The 22,738-nt window shown below is 31.1% G+C and overlaps 1 protein-coding gene across 2 annotated transcripts in view; it reads left to right on the top strand.

The window, feature by feature from the left end:
• Nucleotides 1-22,738, top strand: part of LOC139515983 (cleavage and polyadenylation specificity factor subunit 2-like) — a 167,125-nt gene that overhangs the window by 118,560 nt on the left and 25,827 nt on the right. For both annotated transcript variants that reach the window (XR_011662884.1, XM_071305780.1), the window contains exons 11-16: nucleotides 4,127-4,230; nucleotides 5,606-5,714; nucleotides 14,517-14,620; nucleotides 15,815-15,869; nucleotides 16,803-16,839; nucleotides 18,668-18,810. Coding sequence is in view for 1 of the 2 variants with exons in the window: in XM_071305780.1 (XP_071161881.1) it covers nucleotides 4,127-4,230; nucleotides 5,606-5,714; nucleotides 14,517-14,620; nucleotides 15,815-15,869; nucleotides 16,803-16,839; nucleotides 18,668-18,810 (552 nt within the window). In the remaining variant the exon portion in view is untranslated. The remainder of the gene's footprint in view (nucleotides 1-4,126; nucleotides 4,231-5,605; nucleotides 5,715-14,516; nucleotides 14,621-15,814; nucleotides 15,870-16,802; nucleotides 16,840-18,667; nucleotides 18,811-22,738) is intronic.

The following is a 22,738-nucleotide window of genomic DNA, read 5'->3' as shown; positions in this document are numbered from 1 at the left end:
AGACTTATCCTAAAACTGAAACGCATGGGAATAAATAACAAAACAACAAATTGGATAGAGGCATGGTTATCACATAGATCCCAAAAAGTGGTGGTTGACAGTCGCACATCAAATAGTTGTCCTGTATTGTCAGGCGTCCCCAAAGGCTCTGTTCTCGGGCCATGTCTGTTCTTAATATACATCAATGACATGCCAGACAACCTCAAAAGTAATGTTCGCCTCTTTGCAGATGACACTATTGTGTATCTAACAATTTCATCATTAGATGACTGTCACACCCTTCAATCAGACCTACATAAACTGGAACAATGGGAGCAAGAATGGCTTATGTCCTTTAACCCAGACAAATGTGAAATCATCCACATAACAAGAAAACATAAACCAATCATCTATAAATACACATTACATAATCATATTCTAAAATCAACAAACAAAGCAAAATATCTTGGCGTTTCCATCACAAAAGACCTGACATGGAACTCTCATATAAATGACATCACAAACAAAGCAAACGCATCACTGAGATTTATTAAAAGAAATGTAAAAACAAACAGCATAAAAACAAAAGAACTGGCTTACAAAACATACGTAAGACCAAAAATAGAATACTGTAGTGTCGTCTGGGACCCGTGGCAGAAACAACAAATACATAAAATTGAAATGGTACAGAGAAGAGCTGCCAGGTATACACTCAACCAATACAGCTATCAAAGCAGTGTAACAGCCATACTTGAACATCTATTAAAGATGGCCAACATTACAACAAAGAAGAAATCTTGCATCCGTCACCATGCTATATAAAATCCAACACCAATTAGTCTCTATCCCAGTAAATACATACCTAATACCATCTAAGGATCATAAATTTATACAGCCATTCTCTCCCACAAACTATCATTTATATTCATTTTTTCCTAGAACAATAAGGTTGTGGAATTCCCTACCATACCAAGTAGCCTGTAGCCCAGACTTAGAATCTTTTAAGTCTGGTGCAAAACCACATATGTACTGCTAAACCAAACCATGTTTTTATCTATATACAAAAAAAAATAAAAATAAATTAAACTGTCAATTGTTCTTGAACAATTGAGAGGTCTTTCCTTTTTTAATGTAAAATACATGTTCCAACAGACGTAGAATGTATTGAAAAGGTCAAGGTCAACCTTAAAAAGCTTGAAAACACACTAAAAATCCTTTAAATAAGGTTAAAAACACTAAATTCGCTATCTGGGACATGACCTTGACCTTTGACCTTTTGACCTTTGTCAAGGTCATTGGTCCCCAATGCCATTACTGAAGACCCCAAGGGTCTAGGACCTTTGGTTATACAGTAAAAGCTGATTTTGTCTTTTCAAAAACCTAAAACAGGGGTTATGCCCCTTATAGAAAGGTCAAATCTCTTTGGTCAAAATGTAACAAAGTTGCGCCATAATGACCCAAACATTTTCCACCATTTAAAACTTCTGTAAGTATAATGGTTTCTGAGATTATCCCATAACAAGGTGTTAGGTCAAAGGTCAAGGTCAACATACAAATTTGACCTTGAGGTATTTTTTAAAGATACATGAAATGATGATGATTGGTGAAGATCCTATGTGTCTACGACTTACGGTTTTTGAGTTTTGGTGGCCAACCGACACCGGTTAATTTTCATAGGGGCATAACCCTACCAATGAGTCGTTGAATCTTTTCGATCCAAATGTAACGAAGAACCGGGGTCTGGTCCTGAACAAATTTCACCCTTCATTTTTTTTCTACCTATTACGGTTACGGTGTTGGAACGATAACAAGGTTTTTGGGTTTCGGAGGGATTACTCCGAACCGACAAAATATTTCGACTCACAGGGTGAGTTCCGGATAGGTATTCATGACACCGATACAAAGTGTGAACATGAAAGCGACACGTCTTACGGTTACGGAGGGAAATTTTGTCAAAGTTTGGCGGAACAAGAAGAATAATAATAATAATAATAATAATAATCAGAAGAAATACAGTAAGGTCTTTCCCTTTAGTAAAAGGAAAGACCTTAAAAATAAATGTTTTTTGCAATTATTGTAAATATGTTTAGTTACTTTGTTTCCCTAGTATATGCCTTCTTGTAATCTTCAACATATTGAAGTTAAGAAGTATTATGTAGATGTAGAGACTATTTTTGGCTGTTTTTGCTGTTTTGACTTATTTCAAGATGCTTGAAGCCCGTAATGCCAAACAAGATGTAATAAAACAGCCAATGAGTTAACTAGTCCAAATGATGTGCATTTAAGCAACTGTAGGTCGCCATATGACCTGACCTTTGAAAAATCAGCAAAACCCTTACCACAGTAATCAGTTCTTGACATGACAAAATTTTAACCCATTCAAACAAGAAAACCAACCGCCTAATTGATAACGAAAAATGATATGAAAACGACAGACAAAACCATTGACAACCACTGAACTACAGGGTTCTCTCTTGTGTACAAAAGTCCATAGAAATCCATGACAGAAGATTATTTAGAAAATCTGCTAACAGAATTATGGTTTAGAAGAAAGATAAAACTGCTAATCTGACCTCTTATTCTTAAATAAAGTTATGCTATGGTTTTGAAAATTATAGGGATTCATTGGAGAAAAAAAAGCTTTCTATCCTACATTTTATTGAACTTTCCATAAAATTTAAGATCATTGAATGATACCTGCGTCAATGGCTTGAACTTTCATTGTTTAATCTTTTTGTTTTCAAGTATTGTCTAAGTTTTATGGTGTTTACTGATTGCTTCCATTTTATTAACCTTTTGGAAAAGTTTTTTTCTCTTCGTCAGCAAATTTTTTATATTTAATTAAATTTTGTAAGATTTCAGAAATCGGTGATTGCAGCATCCGTCATGGCTGTCAAATATTGAATTCTGTTGTATTTATGGAAATGTTCACAGTAAATAACCTCCTGTACTCAGAAAGTCAAAGTATAAAGGGAGAATTCATTACCTTATATACTTATAAAGGGGACAAATCATTACCATAATCAAGCAGTGAGGAAGATAAAGATGACATGTCACATTATTATAGTGCATGCTGGGATATTGATCACATGACTGATAAGACAACTTCCTTAGGAAACAGTGCATGAAATTAATGAAAAAAAATAAATCTTCATTCTTTCATTGGTATATACAAAATGTAATACAAGCCAAGAAATAAACAGGAAACTCAAACTGAGTTGTTGATTGCCTATCCATGAAAAGAAAATGGTTAAATCTAAAAGAAGATCTCAAACAGTTGTAAAAGGTCATGCTAGGTTAATTTAGTGTCAATCTTAGCATCAATCCTATCTGACATATTTTATGTGAAAAGGTTATATTGTTATGTTTTGTCGTTCTGGTGATATAAAGGAATCATAGAAACAAAAAAAGCATGTAACATCTTTGGCTGTACTAATAGACTGGAAAGAGAGTTTTTGGCATATTAGTATTCAGAGAGTGCAAAACCTGTTAGGTTATCTCACAGTAAATAGGGCCTATACCCATAATCAGTCTTTTAGTCCACTCCTGGCATATGCTTTCTGCTCTCTAACTTAAAGTTCTGTTATGAACATTATTCAAATCTACTAGAATGTGTATGGTGGACACAGAAGATTGAATGAGTGTTAGTTGCTTAAGTCCAGTGTCAAATTTTCATGCATGGTCAAATTGATGGACACAGAAGAAAGTCATTGTCAAAAACTAAGTTAAAGTAGACACCCCTGTGTAAAATTGTCTGCTTCTCTCAACTCTTTTTATCCCATGGAGTTTATGGTAAGAGCTTGGCTATATTTTCTATCACTACTAGATAGTCTGTCACATTCATATGGTAGAAAACCTTATGTTAATGATCATGGTTACGAAAAAGTAGTACTTAGATACCAGATTGAAGTGTACAAAAAGGTTACATTTGAAGGTCACAGTGAATAAATATATCACCAATGTTTTTCTGCTCTATACTAGTTGATATTTTGATGTTAAACTTTGTAACATTATAACTGTTTATATTAAAGTTGAATATCAATTATTTAGAGATGTGTTGGGAAAATGTATGCAGTCAAAATCTGTTATAAATTTAATGAAAATTATTTACATTTGTCATCTTGTAATATTGTTTTTTTTGTAACAGATAAGAAGGAGAGTAAAGTTGGAAGGAGCAGAATTGGATGAATTTATGAAGAAAAAACAAGACAAAGAAAACGAAGAAGCAAGAAAAAAGGCCCAAGAAAGGAGGTATAAGGCTGAAGTGTGTTCTTAGCAAAGGAAGATGTGTTATGGTTTTATATACCCAAAAATCACAAAAGCCAGTGCAAAAAAGGAACAAACGGCCAAATTAAGGTGATATAAAGCTGCTGTATGCCTTTAGCAAACTCAGATGTACTATGGTATTATTAATCTTAAATAAAACATATAAAATCAGGTGAAGTTTTACTTCTAGTAATGAAAGTAGATATAAGAAGATGTGGTATGAGTGCCTATAAAAAAAATCTCCATCCAAGTCATAATTTGTAAAAGTAAACCAATACGTCAAAGTACGGTATTCAACACCGAGGCCTGGCTCACATCCAACAGCAAGCTGTAACAGGCCCAAAAATTACTAGTGTAAAACCATACAAACAGGAAAACCAATTGTCTAATGTATAAGAAAAACCAGAAAAGGGAAATTCACCTATGAACCACACCAACAAACGGCTACCACTGAACATCTGATCTGTTATGAACATTTAAAAAGATATCAAGATTGAAAATGGCATCATCTTGAAAAAATTGGTTAGAGTTGTAACTTGTTTTGTTTTTTGGAATGGGAAATATTAAATGAATAGTAAATTTTACTAAATGTAGTGCATTTAATACTCATCCTAAGGTAAATTGTGCTGTTGTCATGATTGTTAAAACTCTCCCAAGTAAAGCAGGTGGGTTATAATAATTGTTTTGTTGTTTTGTTTGTTCATCCGTTTGTTTGAACTTCGATTGAACTAGAGACCAGATTTCAGTTAAACTTTCGTAAAAAAATTAGGTTCCTAAATGGGTTATACGACTCTTTAGAGTCTTATTTTAGGTTTTGTTGGGCAATTATTAAGTGTGTTCCACAGCAAAACATAGACTTTCCAATAGCCATTATGATCTATATCTCCTCCTAAAGCTTTAAACTTTAGTACTAATTTATTCTCCATTGATACATGAGATAAAATTATTTTTGTCTTGTGTTAATGTAAAATCATTGCTTTATTGCTTTGTTTTTACTGACCACAAGGTCTTAATCAGCTAATTATTGAACACATAATATTCAATCATATTATTGTCAGATAATTTGCTTATATATTGGATATATGTTAAAGTTCATGATAACAGCACATTTAATTTGTACAATGCATTTCTTTTTTTCTGAAGAACTGTACTTTTTGTAAACCTTTGTTCAAAATTTTTGAAGAAATCGCTAAGAAAAGTACTAGTAAATCTTTCTGGTTGATTTATACCGAAACAAGAAATAATAACTTTCATTTGTGTCACGAACATGCCCTATCTTAAAGAAAAAACACCAGACAAATCCATTTATATTTTGTCATAGATAACTTTTGATATATATACAGTCAATACATTTTGACAGAGAGTTAGAAGATGAATCCAGCGATGAAAGTGAGGCTGAAATGGACATTGATGTATATTCCACAGTCGGAGGACAAAAGGCCAAGCATGATCTCATGATGAAAAGTGAAGTAGGTTATAACCAGTCTTGTAAAGTTTTGTAAAGTTTCGTTGTGCTTAAAATATGATTGAAAGTTTGTTTTCAGATTTTACTAGGGATTCATTTATTTTTCGTAATTACCAATTTCGTGAATTGAGGAAAACTTACACTTACACTTTTGTAGTTTTTTAATTTCATGCTTTAGCCAAAGTCTGCAATGGAAAATTTGAGATTCCTTGAACATTTTAATTTGTGGTTAGCCTGTACCTACGAAATTCAGGAAAGTTGATACTGAATGAAAAGTAAAAAATCCACAGTATAACCATATTGTATGCTTGGGCAGTTAATCTTGTTTTTCCCTGGATCAAAAAAAAAAGAGGAGGTTGTCCCATGAAATGTTTGTCCTATTTTTTACAGTTTTAGAAAGACAGTCAGTGTCATTGCAAATAGAAACAAATATCAACCAACAACTGCCCAAAATGTTTTATTATATACATTAAATAACCACAAACACCACCAAAAGGGGCTATGAACTGATCTGATTGTAGTGTGAAAATATGCTCCCTACTACAGGATTCTGGTTAAGGAAGCTTTAGCTGGCAATCCTGTTCATTTAAGGTTGGGGTCTAGCTATAGCATGTTGCCATGAGCGGGATTTCAAACACACAAACCTCATTGGTGTGAACACTCACTACACCATTCTGCAAGCTGGACACCTATATACTTATGTTACTTCTATTCGGCATTGTATCAGCACACAAAAAGGCAATTATATTTTAGATAAAGGCGTCTGACATTTAGAACAGGATCAATTCAAACAAGTTTTTTTTTTATCACAGAACTGTTCCAAACTTTGCTTGTTAAATATTCAGTGGCAAACATTGCATGCATATTCAGGAAGATGTCAGATAAAAAAGAAAATTAAATTTTGGTGGTAAAATTAAAGTTTGACGCATCTCAAAATCAGACAATTTTTGCGTAATAAATAAACAAAACAGCAACGTATTTAACAAAAAATTGTTGTTTTCAGGCTAGCTGAATTTGTTTTGATTGTATAAGTTGATTCAATAAAAAAGAACAAATATTATTTGTCAGCCTCATTTGATAGTTTTCAAAAAGTCGGCTAATAGCTAATTAGAATTTTTATTATTGAAAGTCAAAAATGTATTTGTTCTTCTAAACTTTATTTAGTTCAAGTTTGTTTTGACTTTTATAAGCCATCAGAATCTCATTCAGTTGGTTAATACATAGATTTAAAGCTTGAGAATTGTTATGAAATATATTAAACCTTTTGCCTGAAAGCGTAGTTCAATTTTGGATTTTAATAGGATAAAGTTTTTTTAATGTAGCACAGTGGATTTGACACCATTGACAAATGTACCACAATATTTTCTAAGAATGTTATAAAATGTTCGCTTTATGGCATTATTTAAGGAAATTCTTCCAGTTATATGAGTTTTTTAATTTTAATTTTCAAGGGTAATATTTAACTGTTATGTCTTTAAATTAAAAAAATATCTTCAGTTTGAATTTCTGAAAAATTAACCATAGAATTTTAAAATGCAAATTTTATACCAAATTTTTATCTTTGAATTCTGTGAATGATCTTTTAAGCCTAGGAATACTTTTAGCTACAAGTTGAAACACATTAGACTAGTCTTTAATTTTATACCTAGTTTTTCCTTTATTTTTTGTAAATGTTACTTTTAGTGTCAAGTTGAAACACATTAGTCTTTAATTTTATACCTAGTTTTTCCTTTATTTTTTGTAAATGTTACTTTTAGTATCAAGTTGAAACACATTAGTCTTTTTATACTGCAATCAGCTATTTTACTATACAGATAAAGCTATACGTATAAACATAACCCTTTATATGTCAATGACCTCAACTAACCTTTAAGCCCAGCCTACTAACCGGAACTACTGTATTTCATCAACAACGTCACGTCACAACCATGACAACGTGTAGTAACAATGGTCAAACTTTTACAAATTTAAACTTGTTATGTCTTCAAATTGGTAATTTATATACCATGTTTATTAAATGTTATTAATTAAGTTCATTTTCCCTGTTTAATTCATTAAAATGTCATGCCTGGACTACGATCTTAGGAAAATATCCCAAAATGGTACCCCAAGAGGGAAATTTCAAACAATTTTTTTTAACAGTATTTGTTACATATTTTCTTTATTTTTCTTTTTTCTTTTTTTATCGATTTCAGTATAAAAACAATCTACGTATAGTGTCTTGAAATATGAAATTTATTTGTATTCAGCATAAAACAGGGGAAATGCTCGGTAGAACCTTGCATTTCCCCCGTTTCTAAGCCTCATACAAATAAATTTCATATTTCAAGACACTATACGTATATTGTCTAAATTTCCATGTGAGTACCATTAATCTATGTGTTATCCTGACAAATTGAAGGTGCAGTGACAATAACGGATGACTGATGTTGTCTTGCATCATTTATTGGAGTCTAATATGTCATACTTTATAGCTCTGTAACTCAAACAAAAAATTTGATTGGCACTGATCTTTCTTGGAAAACATCTGATTTAGAACAGGATCAATCCAAACACATTGTTTCGTCATAGACTTTTTAATATCTTTTGGAACATATATATTAGAGAAATGATTGATTGTACTTTCTTGAACATCCAGTGGTAAATATTGCATGCATAATCGGGAAAATCATAAAAAGAAAATTGCATTTTTGGTAATAAAATTTATAAATTTGATGAATCTAAACTCAACAAATTTTTTTTGCATAATAAAAAAACAAAACAACACAGTATTTGACACAATATTTGTTTGTTTACAGCAAGCTGATAGTGTTTTGATTGTGTAAATTTGATTCAATAAAAAATTATGAATATTGTTCATCAGCTTCATTTGATGTATTCAAAATGTCTGTTGTTAGAACTTCTACCTAAAACTCATTATTGTAATATAGAAAAATTTTTTGTTCCTTCCAAATTTATTTGGTTAAAGTTGATTTGAAATTCAATGTGACTTTTGTGGTGCATTAGGATCTCGTTTAGTTGGTTGATTTGTCGCAGTTAAAGCTTTATTATTGTATTGAATATATTTATCATTTTGCCTGATAGCTTTAATTCAGTTTTGAAATTTATTAGAATCAAGAAATATTGACGTAGTTTTGACACAGTTGACAAATGTATCACACTATATTCTCAGAATGTCATAACATGATCGCTTTATGGCAATATTTGATAATACATGAGATTTTAATTTAATAATTGTGTAATTGATCGTTTATCAACAATTGAAACAAATATGTCTATTTCTGTGTTAGAACCATTTATCTACTTGTTAATCTACAAATTAATTGTGTATAATGTTTTACAAGTTGCAAGTGTTTCTTTTTGTAGAAAGGCCATTCCTGCCGAGTTTGGATTAAAGCGGAAGTTCTATTTTTCTTCATCTGTCAAAGATTTTAATACCAAAAGAATTGACAATTTAAACTGTCATTGAAATCCAGGATTGGAAAACTAATCCATCTTTTAGAATTAATGGCTTGACAAATTGCAGTTGAGAAGTTTCCATGCTGTAACAATTAAATAGTATTCATTTTTATACAAGCAAAAAAAATTTTAAAAGATTTGGTCGTATATTGTTATCACGTTTTCGCCGTCATGGTCGTCAGCGTCAGCATCGTCAGAAGATAGATGGTTTCTAGATAATAACTTTAGTTTAAGTTGATAGAAATCAATAAAATTTTAACACAATGTTTAAAACCACAAAAGGAAGGTTGGGATTGATTTTGGGGGTTATGGTCCATAAGGTTTAGGAATTAGGGGCCCAAATGGGCCAAAAACAGCATTTATTTAATTTTAGGACAATAAGTTGTGTATCAGTATTTCAATTTCTCTGTAATTGTACCACAATGTTTAATACCATAAGTAGAAGGTTGGGATTTATTTTAAGGGTTATTGGGCAAACATTCTAGGATTTTGGGGTAAAAAAACAAGCATTTTTCTAGTTTTAGGACAATAACTTGTGTGCAAATGTATGGATCTCTCTGCCATTGTACCACAAGGTTCATTATAACAAAGGGAAGGCTTGGAATGATTATGGGGTTAAGGTCCAAAAGATTTAGGCTTTTGGGGCCAAAATAAGCATTTAAAGAATACTGCTATATAAATATGTTTACACTGCTTGAAAATTATATATTAAGAAATGATGATTGTCTTGAGATGATTAGCTGTAAATTAATTTTTAGAAGTTACTTTTAATCAATATTACTTTTAACCATGACTATGTCATTTTATATTTCAATATACATTTGTATTATGATGTATTAAAATGAGTAGTTATTGTTGCAAACTCCATTAGACCACATTCATTCTGTGTTAGAAACCTATGCTGTGTCAACGATTTAATCACAATCCAAATTCAGACCTGTATCAAGCTTGAATGTTGTGTCCATACTTGCCCCAACTGTTCAGTGTTTGACCTCTGCGGTCGTATAAAGCTGCACCCTGCAGAGCATCTGGTTCCTTTCACAGTGGAAATTAGTTGATTTCATTCCCTAGCTGATTTTTAAACTCACAATCTCAGTGATGACAAACTAGTGAACACTGTAGTTTAACTACCTAGACCTCTAGGTAACAGAGGCATCAGCCGATCCTTGGGGGCCCGAGCCCCTCTTTTGTGGGAAGAATTTGGTTGATTATATAGGGAATCACTGATGCATGACTGGAGAAGCACACCCTTATCATGGCTTATGTCCTTCAGTGGCCCCCTTATGAAAAGTTCTAAATTCACCACTGAGAGGTTTCTATGATAAAAGCAGATGTAGGTTATACACCAATCATACACCACACTAAAAAAACAATACTTTTTGAGGAAAAGTTCAACAAGTGACAAGTTTCTTTGCCATGTAGGAGAGGTTTAATTTCAACATGGACTTTTTCAAACTTGTTGAACATATATCAGATAAATTATTGATTGTTCTTTGTTAAATATTCAGTGAAAAGTATAACATGCATATTCAGGATGATATCAGATGAAAAAGAAAATTGCATTTTTTGTGGTAAAATTTAAAAGTTTGAATCTTTAAATCAACAAATTTATTAAATAAAATAAGCAAAACAACAGAGCATTTGACACAATTTTTGTTTGTTTTCAGCTAGCTATTTTTGTTTTGATTGTCAAAAGTTGATTCAATAAAAAATAATTCTTCATCATTCTCATTTAATAGTTTTTTTAAAAGTTGCCTACTACAGAAATTGTATTAAAACTCATTGTTGAAAATGTGAAAAATGATCTGTCTTTCCAAACTTTATTTTCTTAAAACTCATAATTGAAATACAAAATATTAATTGTTCCTTCCAAACTTAATTTAGTTAAAGTTTGTTTTGAATTTCAATGTGACTTTTGTGATGCATCATTTTGCCTGAAAGCTTTTATTCAATGTTAAATTTTAATATGATTGAAATTTATTGACACTGTTTTGACACAGTTGACAAATGTAGCACAATATATTCTCAGAATGTCATTACATGTTGTCTTAATGGCTATGTTTAATAAAATGTTAGATATTTCTTTCCGCTATGTAATATTTTAATTTAAACTTTTCTTGGATGGAATTTACAAGTGTCACATTTAACTGTAATGTCTTTGAATGATATGTTGCAATGAAAAATACTTCAGACACATGGAATTTATGTGTTGTTTTCATTAAATAAATTAAAAATATTTTTTTTTAGTTTGAATTTCTTCAAATTATCAGTAATCCACTGAAATTAAAAATGTAAATTTTATACCTATTTTTTCCTTTATATTTTGTAAATGTTACTTTTAGCTACAAATTGAAACAAATGGGTTTTTATTTCTGAGTGAGTACCATTAACCTCTTAAAAATACAAACCAATTGCGTAAATTGTGATAAAAGTTGCAAGTGTTTCTTTTTATAGAAAGACCATTCCTGTCAAGTTACGATTAAAGTGGAAGTTCTATTTTTCTTCATCTGCCAAAATGTCAAAAGATAATATCTAAAAATGGACAATTAAAATTCTCCTTTTAAAAAATAGGATTGGTAAAGTAATCCATCTTTTGGAATTACTGATTTGACAAATTGCAGTTGAGAAATTTTTATGCTGTATAGCAGTTAAAAATTGTCTTAAATAGTTCTTTCACAATGGAAATTTCTGATTTCATATCTTAAGACAATTAAGGTTGTAGTCAAAAGTACCAGGTCGATATACTTCTTTGGGTTGATATATCCTGTATTGACCTCATACAAAGGCTATATTTGTTATATTATTAATTTCCGACCATGTTTGTATCAAAATCGTCATTTAGGTTTGTTGGAACTTTATAGATATTACATTGTCTCCTTGACAATAACAACATATTAGTTGTTATTTCATTTACTTTTTTTTTTGGACATCTTATGTATTTGAAAATTTTTTTTCGTCAAATAATCGATCACAGATATCATTTGTTTCAAACCGTTAAACAATATCCTGAAATTCATTACATGACATCACAAAGTATATATCGGTTTTTAGATATTCTAAAAATAACCGTGCAATATGCTTTTTGCTGGTCAATATGCTTTTTGCTATCCGCCGTTTTCTCTCTACCTTCGAAAATATAGTTTAACATGTGACTATCCCTAAATGAATCAAATTTGTTAAAATATACGAATTAATAATATAAGTAAATCACATTTGAATTGGGATCTATCAGACATTCAGTAATTTCATAAGTTTCAAGTCATAAATTTTACATTAGATCATTATGCTTATATCACATATTTATTATTTGTTCATCATGCTTCTACCATAAAATTGTACTGGGATTAAATTTTGTTTTGAGTTTTATAAGAAGATAACAAAATTTATCTTCATCATATCATTTCCTTAAATCAATGAATGAAGTTTTTATATTTATTTAAAACAATACATCAGATCCCTTTTGAACATTATACTTGACTTAATGGTACATTTAGTATTGGCAGAAAATTAATTCTATATTTTATTGCTTACATGAAACTACAATAAAAATTCTATTTACTGTCATATCTAAATTAAAAATCTTATAATCAGGATGGGGGGAAAAATTAAATTGACATATAGATGTAAGTTGTTATGATTGTCGATTAGACTAGTGTCTCATGAATGTTTAAATTTTCATTTTACAATCTCTTAAGTGTTCCCCTCGAACTTTGTATATTGTTAAAATCTTGTAGCTGATAGATGTGTACCATGGGATACTTCATAAATCATGGATTTGTATCTAGAATATATCTACACAGTTTGAAATTGTTCCTTATTTCTTTGAAAAAAGATTATATTTGAATTACGGTCAAGGAACAGGAAATTTACTATGTCACACATTTTGGTATTAGTTTGCTTACAACTCTGGCTCAAAGTGAACCTTTATATAGAAACGATATAAAAACTTTATTAAATTTGTCTTAAAATCATCAAATCTCTTATCTCAAATCCATAGATTTTCCTTTAGAATATATATTCTGCTGATTTATACATTTCAATATTAAAGGAAATATATCAAAGAAAGAGCATACAAAAAGCATAAAAGCAAAAAGACATAAGCAATTTTGGTTGCTGTTTGATTCTAGATTTTCTGATATTTATCCTATTTTCTCAATGACTCTTTACTAGATTTCCTGATTTACAATAGTTTCTCAATGAATCTTCAAATCTGTTGCTAGATTTTCTGATTTTATCATACTTTCTCAACGAGTCTGTTACAAGATTTTTTATGTTACCCTACTTCTCAATGACCTTAACTAGATTTCCTGATTTATCATACTTTCTCAATGTCTGTTTTTAGATTTTCTGCTTTTATTCTACTTTCTCATTGACTCTGTCGCTAGATTTCCTGATTTTATCCTACTTTCTCAATGACTGTTACTAGATTTCCTGTTTTTATCATACTTTCTAAATGAATGGTTCTAGATTTTTTTCGGATTTGATCCGACTTCAGGGTTCTATCAAATGTTTGACAGTTTAAGTCATGGTGTACTTGTGTGCTTCTTTGTCACTTAATACAATGTACTATGTCATGACAGTCATGTTTTGTAGATTTATTTGTTCATAAACGCTTTTTAAAGGGTAATTCATTTATTTATTGTTTTGCTTAAACTGTAAGCGCCTTTATGCATCTTTTATCAGCTTGTCATAAAATGTTATGAGTTAAGCGTCATGATCCCTGGTAGTATCAAAAGAAAATTGTCTATTATAGAAATGTTTTTAAGTTGAAGGAACTATATGTCATAACGGATGAAATATAAACACAGTACAATTATTTATTATAGAATTGTTTAAGTTGAAGGAACTAGATGTCATACAAGATGAAAAGTTACCACAGTAGATTTGTCAACTCTGTATTAAATAGACCTTGGTTTAGACAGCTGTTCTTCTTTTGTCTTAAAGAAGAATCTAATCAGATAATTAAAGAGACGGGCATTGACATGCAACAAATAATATTTTTCGTCATGGAACTCAGCACAGATTTATTTTTTGGAGTGAATGACCAAGAATTTTTACCTTACATTGTTTTTTTCTGACCTTTTATCCTTAAATGTGCATGCATCAGTACATTTTAAGTGATTGACTGACGACTTCTTCTAAAAAGTAGGTGATAAGTTAGGCATATACATACACAAATATCAAAACAATAACATGCTACATATTTGATTACAGATTGACTCTTGCAATAACAGTCACTGAGAGATTTGATTTATTTTAAGCTTAGGGGGAGGGGATTTGGGGGTTGTTAGAAAATTGTATTTTATTAATTTCCAGGTTATTAACCTTTGATTCGTTTCTCTTCCAGGGTAAATCAAGAACAGGTTTTTTCAAGCATGCTAAGAAAGCTTATCCAATGTTTCCATATAGCGAGGAGAAAGTCAAATGGGATGAGTATGGTGAAATTATCAGGTAGTTGCTACGGTATTATTGATATTCAAGTATGTGCAGCTGCACTATTGGATTTATGTCATATTAAAGAAATTTATAAATTGCTTAGTAAATAATAAAAACCTTCACACCCATTAAATATTTTTTTCTCAATGAAAAAGAACATGGGATGAATGTAGTTAAGTTAATAGCATTTGATGGCATACAAGGAAGTTTAGAAACATTGATTGTTGAAATGTGCATCTTGTGCAGAAAAATTGATATCGTTTATGTTATTACAAAGGGAGAGGAAGTATTTTTTTTATTACCTGGATTAAAATACCCAGGTTTTGTTTACTCTTATGACAAATCAATATGTCAATAAGTAAGCAGTCCAATAGCACAAATATATAAAAAGCCACATACAATTTAGAGGGCAACATACAATTTTCGACAAAAGAGAGGTGTCTATTGAATATGAAAAAGCTTAATTCCCACGAAAATATGAAATCAATATAAAAAGAGTTTTGATGTGATACATGTGAGAACATAAATCAAGATGATTTCTGTTAAGCTTTACACCCAATATATGCAAAGATTATTTGATTTACTTAACAAATCTTACGAACTTTGATCATAAATTTTGTCCTGAAAAAAATAAATGGTGGAAAATAAAAATATGTCTGCTAAGTTTCCTGTCATTTAAAAGGGTGCTGATTACTAAATTAAAAAAGAGGATTTTTTAGGTAACTATTTTAAAATGCTGCATCAAATCCTTATTAGAAATGTTAGCTAGAAATGAAAGGCCATAACTTTGAATTTTTCGAAAAACTAAGAATTTTTTTATCCCAGGAATAGATTACGTTAGCTGTATTTGGCACAACTTTTTGGAACTTTGGGTCCTCAATGCTCTTCAACTTTTTACTTGTTTGGCTTTATAACTATTCTGATCTGAGCGTCACTGATGAGTCTTATGTAGAAGAAACGCGTGTCTGGCGTACTAAATTATTATACTGGTACCTTTGATAACTATTGGACCAAATAAGGGCAGTAATTGGATCTTATCAAACCTTATTTTAATGTTGTCTTTGAGATTCTGGTATAGGATTAATGTTCTGTTTAACTACAAAGGCAGAACTTACTTGAAGTTAAGCACAGTTCTGATTTTCAATACCTCAATTGGTTATGGTTGTTTATGGTATTTCTACAAATTTCCATATATTTTTTTTATTTCAGACCTGAAGATTACACCATTTTAGAAGTAGCTCCTGCAGATGAAGAAACAACTGCTGTAAGTTGGTGTAAAACTTAAATGAATAGCAAACAGGGTGATATTGCTATATGTAAAAACAAAGTCAGCATTGCATTAAGTGGTTAACAATTTTTATCTCATTTTCATTTCCTTATTCTTCAAATTTTACTTATAAAATTGCTGGGTAGGCACATTTTGTTCTGAAATTGAAAAACATTTAGCATATTTATGTGATGTCATAAGACGATCAAACTTTCTTCATGATTTCTAAAATATCAGAATCTAAAGCAATTTTAATAGAAATAAGAAGATGTGATATGAGTGCCAATGAAACAACTCTCCATCCTATAGCTAGTTACAATGTGTAAGAAGTAAACAATTATAGGTCCATAGTTTGGTCTTCAACAAGGAGCCTTAGCTCACAACTAACAGCAAACTAAAAAGGGTCATAAAATGTAGGTATAAAACAATTCAAACAGGAAAACCAACAGTCTTATCTATATTAGATAAAAGAGAAGAGAAACACCTTTGAACCACATCAAAAAACAACAACCACTGAACAACAGATTCCTGACTTAGGCCAGGCGCACATATTTTGGTCACATATATATATATAAATTATATAGATTTTAATTATTTAAGGAATGACTGTAATATTTTTTCTGTCCATGAAGAAATAACATAAAAAATTTAGTGCACACTGAATAACGCGCGTAGCGAGTTATTTAACAGTGTGCACCACATTTTTTATGCTATATGGAAAAGACAGAAAAAATATTACAGTCATTTCTTATAATTTAATTCTAAATTTCATTTAAAACCGTAGAAAACCATGAAAAAACGTTGATGACGTCACGGTCACATGACTTAATTATGTCTATGGGCTGACAACAAAATAATGTCAGCCAATCAGAAGACAAGTAACATCCAAAATTAAAAATATTTAAGTTTGATCTGTATTTTATTTTAAAGGAGAAGAAAGTAAAGAAAGAAGATGAGTCAATGATAGGTAAGTTTTATGATTCTTTAGTTATTGTGAGGATCAATGATCTAGAAAATACAAAAGCTTTTCCCCTTCTGTAATGTTTCTATTGCTGTGAGTTACTTCATACTACTAGGACCTACATTTTATCAGTCACATAGACATTTTTATAGTAACTGCAAAATTTGTCAAAATGGTCACATTTGCAATCATACCACATCTTTTTTAGCTCACCTGGCCCAAAGGGCCAAGTGAGCTTTTCCCATCACTTGGCGTCCGGCGTCCGTCGTCGTTAACTTTTAGAAAAATCTTCTCCTCTGAAACTACTGGGCCAAACTAAACTAAACTTGGCCACAATCATCATTGGGGTATCTTGTTTAAAAAATGTGTGGCGTGACCCAGCCAACCAACCAAGATGGCCGCCATGGCTAAAAATAGAACATAGGGGTAAAATGCAGCTTTTGGCTTATAACTCAAAAACCAAAGCATTTAGAGCAAATCTGACATGGGGTAAATTTGTTTATCAGGTCAAGATCTATCTGCCTTGTAATTTTAAGATGAATCCGACAACCCGTTGTTGGGTTGCTGCCCCTGAATTGGTTATTTTAGGGAATTTTTGCTGTTTTGGTTTATTATCTTTAATATTATTATAGATAGAGATCAACTGTAAACAGCAATAATGTTCAGCAAGGTAAGATTTACAAATGAGTCAACTTGACCAAAATGGTCAGTTGACCCCTTTGGGAGTTATTGACCTTCATAGTCAATTTTTAACCATTTTTCGTAAATCTTAGTAATCTTTTACAAAAATCTTCTCCTCTGAAACTACTGGGCCAAACTAAACTAAACTTGGCCACAATCATCATTGGGGTATCTTGTTTAAAAAATGTGTGGCGTGACCTGGCCAACCAACCAAGATGGCCGCCATGGCTAAAAATAGAAAATAAAAATAATTGTTAGGTTGCTGCCCCTGAATTGGTTATTTTAAGGAAATTTTGCCGTTTTTTTGTTATTATCTTGAATATTATTATAGATAGAGATAAACTGTAAACAGCAATAATGTACAGCAAAGTAAGACCAGTCACCTAAAAATACGTCAACATGACCAAAATGGTCAATTGACCCCCTAAGGAGTTATTGTCCTTTTTAGTCAATTTATAACAATTTTCATAAAATTTGTATTTTAAAACTAACATTTTCCACTGAAACTACTGGGCCAAGTTCATTATAGACAGAAATAATTGTAAGCAGCAAGAATGTTCAGTAAAGTAAGATGTACAAACTCATCACCATCACCAAAACACAATTTTGTCATGAATCCATCTGCATCCCTTGTTTAATATTCACATAGACCAAGGTGAGCGACACAGGCTCTTAAGAACCTCTAGTTATATTTACTGTAGTGTTTGTTACTAGTGCTGTGTGGAGTGAAATATGTCCCCGTGTCTGTAGTGTTTGCCCTTAAATCTATACAGTTAGGATTTTTTGCTTGTCAGAGAGCTGTCTACATATTCCATCATATGTTGTTTGGTCTCTTGTGGAGAGTTATCACATTGGCAATCATACCACATCTTTTTTTATATCAGTTCAAAAACCTTGGAGTTGGGTAATGAAATTTAAGATGCTAAATCATCTTTACTTGAAGATGTGTTATATGCAAAGTAGAAACTATACTTGGAAAGACATTGTCAAATATTTGTTGCACCTGAAAACCCCAAAGAGTATTTGGTGATGAAACATGGCATAATTATTCAGCACTACTTTGAAGTCAAGTATATGGATGAAAATGTAATGTTGATGATCAAGATTTTCTCTTGTTGCAATGGATTTCAAATTTTAGATTTTCCTTTCATAGATCTGTCAGAAGTACCTACAAAGTGTGTAGCGGCCACTGTAACATTAGACATCAATGCTAACATCCAGTATATAGACTTTGAGGGAAGATCTGATGGAGAATCCATGAAGAAAATTATATCACAAATCAGACCTAAACAACTGGTAAATATTATATTGTGTAACCAGGGGGATATCTGGCAAGGTATGTCTTAACACTGAATATGCTGTTTCAGACGCTGAGGCAACCCTGCTTAAGTGCTCTTTTCAAAAATATGATAAAAAGCGTGGGTCACTGTGCTATTATTAAAGCTATGAGTTGTTGAAAATTGTCTAAATTTGCTTAGAATGATCATGCAAAAACACATTTTTATGCAAAAAAAGAAATCTTTGAGATAGAATTTTGAAATAAATTGTGAGAAGATATGTTTTATTATAAGTATTAAGAAAATAAAAAGAAAAAATGGTTACACCAAACTTGTTTTCTTGCTACAATTAAAAATTTTAAATTTCCCTATCAGACCAGTATATTTTTTTTACTAAAGAGTTATCTCCCCTTAAATGGCTCAAAACAAAATTGATTCTAAAACACAAATATTTGGTATTTGTATAAATATTTGGGATAATGCAATAAATCAGCATGTTTTCTTCATATAAAGAAACAGTCTAACCAATAAAAGTGCACATCTGTCTACAAATTTGCAAATTTGGGCAAATAACTAGACTGATTGTGTACTGCGATAGTACAATCCAAGATGGCAGTATACCATGAATCTACCTTAAAATCAAGGGATATGAGAAATTGCATCTACCTTATTAAAATATTTTCAAGAAGTCAAAAAAAGATTAAGTAATGAAATCATTTAATTATACCCCAATAATAGTGGGGTCTCTATTTTAAACAACTTGTCCCTGTTTGTTTGTCTAACAATTATTGCAGTCACACTTTTTTCATAAACTTCTATACAGAATGCAGCTTTACAGTGATCATTTATAAAGTAAGAGTGCATTTGGAATTTACTAGACACCTTCTTCCTGTTTGCCGAAATTTTAATTCATATTCATATTGAATTAAAACATATTTTTCTTCACACTTTTCTCATGAACTACTGCACAGAATGACTGCATATTTGATTACAGTAGCAGCTTAACAGTGATGAGTTGTAAAGTGCAAGCACTTTTCGGATCTGTCAGACACCTACCTACATCCTGCTTGAAAATACAAATGTACTTTGAAAATAGGAGTGGGGGGTAAGCTTAGCATTAGCTCATGTCTGTTGGGAAATATGACTTTTCTGGTGTGAGCAAATATTCATTTCTCCCTAAGGGAAGGGAAATAAATGTATCAACATGCGCCAAGTTCTAAATTACACTTTAACGTATAGTCTTGTTTTGAATGTAATCATTAGAGACTATTATATTTCTGATATAAAAAACCAAGTAATAAATTGAATGACAACTTAGATACAACTGATAAGGTTTCGTCATTTGAAAACAAGATATATATTTTGCAGTTCTTAATTAGTTTTATGAGTACTCAATTGTCGTCTGTCCTTAGGTACATTGTATGTTAAAATGAGTGGGATAGAAATAGTGTTATACTGGAATATGTGGGATTTATGATAAATTTAAGGGTCTTTGGTGGCCATGTGGTCTAAGTAGAGCAACTACTGAATCACTAGCCTGTCAACACTGAGTTTGTGAGTTTGAACCCCTTCCATGGCAGGCGATGTCTACTCCAACATTAATTGACTAGGGTTGTCAGTTTTCCTACCAAAGGTCTGTAGTTCTCTGGCCTTTGGGCTTCCTCCAACAATAAATACTGACCATGTTGAAATTAAGAAATAATTGATGCAAGCTATACTTTATTGTAGTTTTAACATGGGTAAGCATTATATTTGATTATTTTTGCCCGAGCGATAGTGAGGGGTAAAATAACATGAATATAACGCTTACCCAAGTTTAAACTTCAATAAAGTATAGCTTGCATCAATTATTTCTTAATTTCAACATAATAAGTATAAGTATGAAAGCGTTTGTGTAGGCTCTTCCATGAACCTCCCTTATTGTTTGTAAGAAGAAAACGGCTGGCACTGTGATTTTTCAGAGGGAGGAGTTTGAACAGCCAGCATGAACGGTTGTCGTATCTAGGTCAAATATGTCAATTTCAGAATGCAACACATTACAGTCATAATAAATGAATTAGTAACATCATGTGCACCATTTAAGAGTTTGAAAGAGTTTTAAAGTTAAGGAAATATATTAAGTGCTTGATAATTTGATAAAATTAATTATTCTGAAGAAGTCAATATACATATGTACATACAAATTTTATTGGATTTAGAGCGTGGGTTTGTTCACAAAGCGAAAAAAGCACGTCATATTAGAATATTCAATAGTGCTGAAAGTAGTTTTAAGTACCATCAATCAAGCATTCAATTAATGACAAAATTGTAGATGCTGAAGTTCCAGCCATGTCCAAATACAGGTTTTTCATTAAAACCATATACTGTAAATTCAGAAATTATTGCGATGTTTTTATTATTGGGGAAAATGCAATAGGGTTATAATCGCAATAATTTGAACTTGCATTTTGGAATTTGTTTAAATGAATTAAACAGGATTTTTCTCAATATTGCAAAAATTAAATCTGCATTTAAGTCAAAATGACAAAATTTCAATAATGAATGCATGCAATAATTTCTGACTTTACAATATTCTGATGTACCCTAGTAAATCCCTAGACATAATGAGTTTATCATGTTTATGACTTTTTGATGTCCATGACATATGACAGTATCAAAATTTGCTTGATTGGTACTCTTTAACATTCAGGAAGCATGTTACCAAACAGGTCCCTTTGGTAATTGTAATTAATTTAATTGATTAAAACTCTATAATTTAGATTTATTATTATCATATCTATATGAAATTTCATAACAAGTATCTTGTTTTAGCAAAATATAAATCGTGTATGGCAGACACGCTATTATTTCTAATTTGGCTACCAGTACAAAAAGGTTTTCTAATTTAAAAAAAAAATCAGTCAATTTGAGTGACCATTGATGACACATGACCTAATCCTTACTATTTGAATGTCAACAATAATAATAGCCACATGTTTGTATTAGATAGTGAATAAATGGATGATTTTAAGTTTGCGTGTCAACTCTCAATAACTTAGGTGTAACAATTCACGAGAGAGCAATATTGTCTTTTTATTGTACTTTCAGTCAATTAAGAATGTCACATTATTCCCTACTGTGTTTTTCTTTCAATGAAAACTTTCAGCTTTAATTAACCACAAGACAGTTCATATGGTAATAGTCTTTTTTGTCTTTGTATGTCAAGGTTATCTGACTGCTGACACAAATATTTTCAATTTCCAAAAGACATTTTTGAAATTGACTTTTTGTTTGGACGGAGATAGAATTTAGTTGTCCTCAAAATATATGTTTTTGTCTTCCGTAACCATAATTAAATATCTGCTATGTTTAAAGTATGCAAGATTTTTTTTCATTTCATTAGTTTTTAATTTTCATGCATTTAAAAATCACCTTGAAAAATTTGTTAATCGATGGCAATGTTTATAACTGGTGCTTTTAATGAAAATGGAAAATAAAATATAGAAAACTATAACTTCTTTGGGTTAAAGTGAAAAATCCATACTTGCATATTTGACATAAAGGACACAATACCATTGTCAGTCATTGAACTAACACAGAATTTTTAAAAGTTTTATTTTGATTAAATTCTTCACATGGCATGTTATATTATCTCTCAATCTTGTCTGCAAATTAAAACATGTCTGTAGTTTAAAACATGTCTGTAATTAAAAACATCGCCTGGCAACAATTTAAAAAGATTTATGATATGTTTATACAACTTTTAATTTACCGAAATTGTTTCTCGTCACGATGGTTGTATGTTAAGTGTGACTTACTGATTGGAACAATCAAGTTGCAGACAATTGCCAATCTACTTTAGTGCCAACAGTCATTTTCCGTTGACATGGGTTTTTTTTTATTTTGAACTCTCATTGTAATTTTTTTGTTGATGATATCGTAGACATATTATATTTAAGGGGGCTCGC

This window comes from Mytilus edulis, chromosome 3 (assembly GCF_963676685.1).
Source record: "Mytilus edulis chromosome 3, xbMytEdul2.2, whole genome shotgun sequence".
Classification (NCBI taxonomy): domain Eukaryota; kingdom Metazoa; phylum Mollusca; class Bivalvia; order Mytilida; family Mytilidae; genus Mytilus; species Mytilus edulis.
Note: the sequence above shows the minus strand (reverse complement) of the source record. Positions and strands in the feature narration are given on the sequence as shown.